Source organism: Pholcus phalangioides, unplaced genomic scaffold (assembly GCF_987345545.1).
Source record: "Pholcus phalangioides strain wild (caught in Gottingen) unplaced genomic scaffold, Ppha-v1.0 ptg000018l_1, whole genome shotgun sequence".
In the NCBI taxonomy this organism is placed as follows: Eukaryota; Metazoa; Arthropoda; class Arachnida; order Araneae; family Pholcidae; genus Pholcus; species Pholcus phalangioides.
In genome coordinates this window covers 10,866,312-10,875,229 of record NW_028301611.1, presented here as the reverse complement: position 1 = coordinate 10,875,229, position 8,918 = coordinate 10,866,312, and the positions used below count along the sequence as shown (strand labels likewise).

General features: G+C 43.6%; 1 protein-coding gene across 1 annotated transcript; it reads right to left on the bottom strand.

Moving 5' to 3' along the window:
- Positions 1–339: 339 nt before the first annotated feature.
- LOC149071727 (tetratricopeptide repeat protein 27) lies at positions 340–6,100 on the bottom strand. The gene has a single exon (XM_089247673.1). The coding sequence runs from the start codon at positions 5,921–5,923 to the stop codon at positions 3,380–3,382; it is 2,544 nt and encodes an 847-aa protein (XP_089103799.1). The 5' UTR covers positions 5,924–6,100; the 3' UTR covers positions 340–3,379.
- Positions 6,101–8,918: the final 2,818 nt, after the last annotated feature.

The following is an 8,918-nucleotide window of genomic DNA, read 5'->3' as shown; positions in this document are numbered from 1 at the left end:
GTTGTGACTGTTAAGAGTTCAACTAATGTGTGGCCAAATGAATTGGAAGAAACAGCTCTTTTGACAGGGTGGATGCTGGAAGATTTTCATAGTTCTCTTCGACCAGCCTTCCAATATGGACACCTCCAAACCTTTGCAAGAGGTCCATAAAGCAATACTTAAGAACTACTGACAAAATAAAATAGGTAACTCGAGCACCCACAGCATCCCCTTGCTCTGACGCCACTGGTATAGATTTCACAGGATACCTTTCCCTGGCTGCAGCCTTACATGTACCTATGAAGAAACTGAACTATTCCTCGATTTAAGCACGAGTAATTATAATTTGAAAATGAACATTTAATTGAAATTACGAGAACACATACACATCTTTCAGGAAATAAAGCATGTTTCTGCTTGACAAAGTGAAAAAAAATAAGCAAAATTTAAAATTTAAATTCTTTCAACTGGAAAACAAAATTTGGCTATGATGCTCTAAGCAAGGTTGCAGCCAAATCGGAAGGTTTTTCTTCATCGACAATAATTTAACTTGGTGCTTCGACTATACTGCCGACCGGAATGCCTTCTCGCACAAATGTGCAAAACTTGTCTTTTTTGGCACCATTTTCAATTCACTTTTGTTATCAGCAACTCAGATCCCTTGTTATTGTGCTAGTTAGTTAAATATATGCATCCTCGGCAGCCCTACTTTGGTTAAAACTGAAGCATGGTTTTTTTTTTTCCTATCAGAGGCTGGAGATTATTCACCCATAAAAGAAATGGGAAAATTAACGAGCCAAGTATGTATATACAAGTTGATTTTTTAATAGTGGCAACATTGCTGTAGCAATGCTGTGAAACAGAGCTAGGCCATGTCGTTTAAATGCCTACCTTCTCTCTCAGAGGATATGAACTTATAACGAAGTGCTCAGTGATAACAGTAAGGGGTCATTCAAGTGTTACGTCAGCATCGGGGGGGGGGGAGGGGGTTTTCGGATTTGCTGACAAGAGGGGGGTTCAAAATGGCTGAAAATCTGCTTACGTAGTACTAGAATGGCCCCTAACCAGAAGGTTCACTACACGTACACACACATTCCAACATGTACCAATTCGTTAGAAGTTCCGCAGAGGAATATGGACGAGGTGCGTGTCTGGTTTAGTGGTGATAACTGTAACAGAGCAGTTGCGGACGAGCTGGTCAGAATACTGCCGCAATGTTTTTGATGCAAGAGCAAAGGAGTTGGTTAACTAAAGGTTCCTATGACAGTGTCACCAAGGGGTACTACTAAGCCACACAGGCAACTTGTTCTTATTCCTTCACAGAATTTCTAAACAATGAATACATGTTGGATTGTGCGTGTGTATATATGTGTTTTGAACCTAACATGGTTTGTTTCTCAGAAATTCTTGTTTGTGTAAAATCAATGCTGCCATCTTTATTCCGAATTCAGAAGCCAGACAACTTGTAACCAAAAACAAAAAATAGACTTGTGGTGACATCTGCCAGGGGTGGCTCTAGTTCACCTGACACCTGGGTGCAAAACATGTCCCAGGTAGAAGGCTGAAAGGGCTTTAGCCAAGAGGACTCAAAGAGATAATCTTTCATCCGCCCGAAGTCACACACCAACAAAATGAACTTGACCATACGTCCCGCTTTCAAAGAAACTGTCCTGTTCTCTTGGTCTAGAATTATTTTACTGTTCTTAATTATGCCAGCTAGAGTTGAAACCTTGTTCACACCAAAATACCTACTCCAAGGTTCCCATGGCAGGAGTTAGGGGTTTTCTGGTGCTGCAGACGCTGGACAAGTGAGAACCCAAATTCTTTTTTTTTTTTTTTTTGCTTTTATTCGACCACTCCCGAAAACCTAGGGTGAGGCTAATAAGGCTCCAGCCAAGGATGATTCTCATTATATATTTTTTTTCACACTATGAATTTACCATAGAAGGTCAGCACCATTCATAGGGGTTCCATCACCCCCATGAAAGGTCAGAACTGGTGACCCGCCAAAGATCCCAACATGGGGTGGGGGCCCTGCTGCGAGATGTGGGAGCCATGGCCGAATCAAAATATGCACTTGCCCAAAGTGGTAGAGTTCATTCTTGTTCCTGGTATTAAGGCACAAGTTTTCTGATCATTTCATAATTTTTGTCACACCACGGTCATTTTCTGCACATGAGGGCTAATTAGACTGCGGGACCTACAATTTATTGCCAATTCCAAATGGCAGTCTGTTTTTTTAGACTCATCGAGAGGTTGGTCCGCTAACCCCTTGATGGGGGACTTCCTGAGGTAGCAATTTTTTCTGCAGTCATGTCGCCATTTCTGTTGTACCACTGTGTCAGGAAAGTTTTTTGACGAAGACGAACCGGATATCAAACTCACACCTCTAAACATCCTTTGGTACTTTAGGCGAGTATCTTAACAACCTGGGCTACCGTGCCTTCAAGTTTTCTGAACATTTCCTTTGTCAAGATATGGCTCAAAAGAGTGACAGCACATGGTGCCGTGTAAATTTTTATTATTCTGAAATTAAAAAAAAAAATTATGTGACTAAACAAAAGCATATAGGCTGCCGCCCCCTTACAACCTACTGCACCCCTTGCTTAAGCCACCCCTGCCATCTGCATAACCTTACCACAGAGCAACAAGGTGGGTGATAGTGTTCAGAAAGGGACATGATAATGTGTAGGGCAATAAATTGTTTCTCTTCACACTGTTCAGAGATTAGACATGTTAACGGTGTCCAAAAGCTCCTGCATCACTGAGCGACACTGGTGGTTAAATCGAAGGTCTGTAAAACTTAGAACCTTGTATGTATATTATATATAACTGTACGAAATATATAGTTGTTACTACTAAAAAAAATTCAACCTATGTGTTTAAGTAACAAGCACAATAACAAGAGGGGCTAAGGCTCTTAAGACACTCTTGTTATTGTGCTTGTTACTTAAATGTACGCATCCTTGGCTTGTTAATTTTCACAATTGGTGAATAATCTCCAATGTGATGAAAAGAACGCTTCAGTTTTAACAAAAGTCTGTCTCATACCAGCGTAAGAAAGCCTAGTTTCTTGCCGAAAATATGCCACTAAAATGGTTTTAACACTGTTTGACGTAAAGAATTTCAAACGGGTTGACTGATTTTTTCCTTTTTTCTTTATATTTTGGATGGTTATTTTATTCTGTGGGTATTTGAATGTTGTGCAATTTTAACGATGTTTGGATAACAAAAAAATTTTGAGTCGCCAGGGAAAGGGTAGAATTTTGGCACAATCAGAAATCGCCAATTTGGCAGCAACCTTGACTATGGAATCTTAGCCCAGAATTTAGGCTATATGAAAGTGCATATAAAGCAAGCTGTGTGATAAAAGTCATATTCATCTGTGATGCGAAACATCTCAAGCTGATTCAACATCTGCCAACTTCTTCCGCAGGGATACCAAACTCTCTGCCATTTCTTCTTTAAACTCTGGTGAGAAATCAACAGACCTTTTTTCGACTCTTGTGATTACGCAATTCAGCATCATCTTCGCACAAGTCTTGCTCTGGCCTTTGGTGCTGTCATCGACTATTTTCATGTATGAAAGATATGCATCCGCCAGTTCCAAAGCATCTGATACGATGCTTCTGCATGAACCCTCTTCCCTGACCCAATTCTCATCTGATGCAGCATACTTGAACGATTTCTTGCGATAATCCAGGACGCGTCCCATCGTTTCCTTATTCTCCTCATAATTCGGATCTGCTGAATACAGGAGAGAATACAGTTTCCAAATATTAGCGTTGCTGATAACGATGGATGTGATACGTCCAAATAACTCTCGTACTTTGGCATTCAATCGTGAACATGGTTGGTCAGAGAAATCTTTCAAATCCGAATTCACTGCCCTTACCATGATTTGAAGGACTTCTACATCCTCGTGTTTACCTTTGATGTCTAGCAAGCGATGGTATGCATGAATGGCATCTTCGAACGCTCCGACATCTACGCATACCACGAGAAAATTCTCCCATACCTGCCAGTTCTCATAGTTACACTTCAGCGACTCCTGGAGGGTTCTATAAGCTCTTTCTTTCTGTTTCAGCTTTATGTAAGCGTTGGACAAGTTATTCCAAGCTTCGAAATTCTCTGGATCCAAAGTTACGACGTTGCGGTAAGCCCTGGCTGCGGACTCATAATCTTTCTCCATCGTGTGAGCAAACGCAACGGAAAACCACACGTTCAGTTGAAGGTGATTAAGACTCAACGCTCTTTCAAAGTGAGCGATACATGACTTGTAATCTTTCTTCTTATAGTAATAATACCCAATGGAACGATGGGCTCGACTACTTTTCTGTTCGGACAGCTCAAGAGCTCTATTGTAACAAGAGATATCGTCCGTTACATCCCCAAGAATACACCACAGCAATGGTGTCTGTTCCTCGCCGAGACGTTCTTGTACGATATTCGCAGCTCTTTCATTTTGCCCAAGAATCTGGTGGCAGGAGATCATGTTTTCCCACAGATTCAAACGCTCATAAACCGCCAGCGCACTTTTCACGGCCCCCAGAGAAACCAAGACATCGCCTAGTTCTTTCTCGACCAGCCACATGGGTGGGAACTGGATAGTGAAGAACAGACACTGCCGCTGATGCATGTTGTTCATATCTTTACGAGCAGATTCAACTAACGTCTCCAACTGCATCATGGCTCTTTCCACTTTGCGAGTCGCTTGCTTTTCCAGCCGACTTCTTAAAAGAAGTGTCATTATCCTGATGGACCACAGATTGGGCTGAGATAATAATCTTCTTACATATGCAGAGAGCTCTTCCATGAGAAGCTGTTCGTTAGCCTCACTTCGCTGATGAACGCAGCATTCGAGAAGGAGTACCACCTGTTCAAGGTGACCCAGTTTTCGAGAAACCACCTGGGTATCCTCGTCCATGAATTTCACTTTTTCCAACAACAAATCATCTTGCAACAGTAAGTCTTCGGGCAAATCGTCAAGCTCGTTCATAAATGCATTTGGGAACAAGTGGTCCTGCTTCACCTTTACGTACATCTGCGACACAGCTGTTGTCTGGAACCTCGTTCTTTTCCCCAATGCACCACTCAACTCTATGTCCATACCGACTATCTCACGAGCTTTGGTCAGATAATCTCTAGCCGGTGTTATCTCGTGGTAGAAGAGACTAGTTTGAGCTGCTTCCAACAGAGCAATGAGCTTCAAGTTATCATTCACCTTTATCGCTTGGTTGTCGATGGTTTCACAGATGAGTTTCTTTATGGAGGCTTTCAGCGACGTGCTCCACACTTCGAGGACATGCTGATGCAACATGGAACATCTGAAGAGCCACCATTCGCGACTCATGCAGGACTCGCTTCTCGCTGAATGTATCAGAGTTTTCGCCAACAGCAAAAGCTCCGGGCATAACACGTTTCCATAAACAATCTCTCCGTCCTCCGACAGCAGCTTCACGGCTTCATTTCTTGGATTGGATATACCGGCAAAGAATGCCGAAACAAAATGACAGGGCCTTTCTTCACCTTGGCAGGGTCCGGTCCAGTTACAGCGGAGGAACTCCTGCAGCGCCGCCACACCACAAAATAAAATCAACAATCCCGCAATGCGGGAATCAGGTTCGCTATCTTCATATTCTCTCTGGATGGTGCTCTCGAGGACTTTCACGCGCTGTCCAAGGTCGCCCTCGGGGGCCGCATCGATGGCCGACTCGAAGAACGAATCCAAGTAGTCATAGTTGAGGACTTTCTCATGCTCCGCCAAGATCATGTATTTGGCGATTCTCTTCAGATCGTCGGTGAAGATCGACTCCGGTTCGCCAAAATCCAACAACGACGGAAACGTCGACGGATCGAAAGTAACAACCGATCCCGTGACGATCTTTATCTCCATGTCCAATAAATAGCGCCAAAACGACACGCCGACATCGTCGCCAGACATGTCCGTGCTCGTTATATAGTCACGGCTGTACCGCGATCAATTATCAATTATTTATAATTAACGATGGACGTGATACAATTGTTCAATGCTTACGGATCGATCGAATTGGCTGAACTAACAATATAAGTAGCAATAAAACTATGACGTATGGTTACATGTGCCATTAAACAACAAAAACTGTTGATCATGACGACTTTGACTTCAGAAATTCATCCTCCCACATAATATTTCGATTGACCATGTTGTCTGCTACTGATGCGGCAGTCCCGTATTTTCCGCAATTTCCGCTGTCTGGAACCGTCGGCTCGTCATGTAGGGGGTTTCACTCCTCTGGGTCTATATATTGTAGGGGGGGGGGCCTGTAGGTGCCTTGATAGGCTATTCAAATTTTCTTTTGTTGGGGTTATTCAAGTATTAAGTGGGCGTCGATGGGGGGTTCGGATTTGATGACGTGGGAAGAGGTTGGGGGTTTGAATGAGGCTTATGTCATCGACCACCCTTTATAGAAATCATGAAATATTCATGGTGGTTTCTTACTGGGTGTGGGGGTCATTCAGGTATTACGGCAGCATCGTTGTGGGGGGGGGGGGGTTTCCGGGTTTTGCTACTACTATTAAACCACACATGCACCTCGTCCATACATGTTGGAATGTGCGTGTCCGTGCTGTGAAGCTTGTTTCTGTGTAATGTTTGATATAGTGCTGCCATCTGCCTCCTATTTTTCGAAATATAAATGAAGTGTAAAGATTGAAGATTTTATTGTTGTGGGGCTGTTGTTCTCTGTGGCAAGACTTTTTAACGGCGAAATCGGCTTGCATTCGCACCTCAAAGTTGGGAACCACAGAAAAGGGGCCGTTCAAGTATTACGTAAGCAAATTTTCAGCCATTTTTGACCCCCTCCCCCCCTTGTCAGCAAATTTTCGTCATCAGCTCTGCCCCTCTGAATCCAACTCATATTTTCATAAAGGGTGGTTGATGACGTAAGCATTATTCAAGCCCCCCCCCCTCCCCGTCATCAAAAATCAGCAAATCGGAACCCCCCCCCCCCCATCGATGATGACGTACGGCCCCAAACCAATTTCAGCCGACCACCACTGTGGGGCTTGAACCCAGCCCTCGCCATGAGAATCCGTCACTATGACCACTTGATCACCACAGCGGCAAAGTAATGCCAACAGCACGCGGTATTCCCAGGTGGTGACCTTCCCCCAAGTACTAACCGAGCCCGATGTTGATTCGGGTGATCGGACGAGAACCGGTGCTTTCAGCATGGTATGACCGCTGGCTACGGGTTTTTGCTGATTTTTGATGGCAAGGGGGGGGGGGGAGGGGGGGTTTGAATGATGCTTACGTCACCAACCACCCTTTATAAAAATGTGAGATATTCTTAATGGCATCTTATACTCGGGGCACCAAAAACAAGAAAAACCTTCCGTTTGTGGGAACCTGAACTAACATTCTTCGCAACTATCTCTATAGAACCACTTTATAGTGATCTCTAAATGTCCCGCTGATCCTTCAGGCGATCTGGAAATGTGTCCGAGCTGCTCAAGTGTTCTAAAAATGTACAGCCGGTCGTTTAAGTACTCTGGAACTGTGCCCGCGCGTCACTCAAATGGTAAGTATGCCGCGGATCACTTAAATAATCTGGGAACGTCCGCGGGTAACTTGAATGATTTAGAACTGCACTGCGGGCCGCTCAGGTGCTCCAAAACTATGCCACGCCAGTGATCTCTAAATGTGCTACAGACCGCTTAAATGTTCTGGAACTGTGCCGCGGGTCACTCAAATGATCTATAAATGTGTTGCGGTTCACTTTAGTGATCTGTGAACGTGCCTGCTTGAGTGATCGTAAAATGTGGCACGGGCCTACTTGAATAATCTGAAAATGTGCCACGGGTAGTTTAAATGCTCTGTGCCACGAGTCACTTAAACTATCAGTAAAAATGTGAATTTTTACAAAATCAGGTTTGCGGGCCACATTTGGCCCGTGGGCGGAGGGTTTACCATATATGGCTTAGAGGGTGGGTCGCAATGAATTTCTTAAAATTTATTTTCAAGAAATTCATTGCGACCCACCCTCTGAGTTCTTAGCCTTCAAATAGCATTAAAATTAACAGAAATTGATTATAACAACTTTAAATATCTTTTGATCTTCGCGTACGTCTCTGATCCCTCCAATATGTGTTAGTAGATGGGGGCGGGGGAAAACGCTGACGAAATTTTGCTGACAGGGGGGGAGGATCAGAGTTTTGCTGACAAGAGGCCAAAAATGGCTGAAAATCTGCTGACGTAATACGTGTACTTGAACGGCCCCCGTGTCAAAAAACTAAAGGTTTTTCCTAGTTTCGCGGACCACTTCATAATCTGGGAATGTGCCGAGGGTAACTTGAGTGATGTAGAACTGCACCGAAGGGGGGGGGGCGCTTAAGTGCTCTAAAACTGTGCCGCGCTTCACCTCAATGGATAAATGTGCCACGGACCGCATAAATGTTCTGGAACTGTGTCGCGGGTCATTTAAAAGTGATCTGTGAATGTGCCATGGGGCCTACTCGAGTGACTTACAAGTGTACCACAGGCCGCTTAAATGCTCTGGAGTTGTGCCACGGGTCACTTAAGTGATCTTTAAATGTGCCGCTCAGTTCATTTTTACAAAATTAGGTTCGATGTGGGAGTCCACAGCCACATTTGGTCCGTGGGCCATGGGTTTAGCATATATGGCTTAGAGGGTGGGTCGCAATGAATTTCTTCAAAAGAAACTTCGCAGAAATTTATTACAATAACATATAAAGGCATTTTCTTCAGAAAATTTCAATTTTTTAAAAATATTTTTCGCATCAAAAACAAAATTTTGATCCTCTAGGTGGGGAGGGCACGTTATTAATCGTTAATTACGACATAATAAGAGCAAAATCATTAATTGATTAATGACAGTTAGGGGCTATTCAAGTATTACATAAGCAGATTTTCAGCCATTTTTGACCCCCCCTTCCTT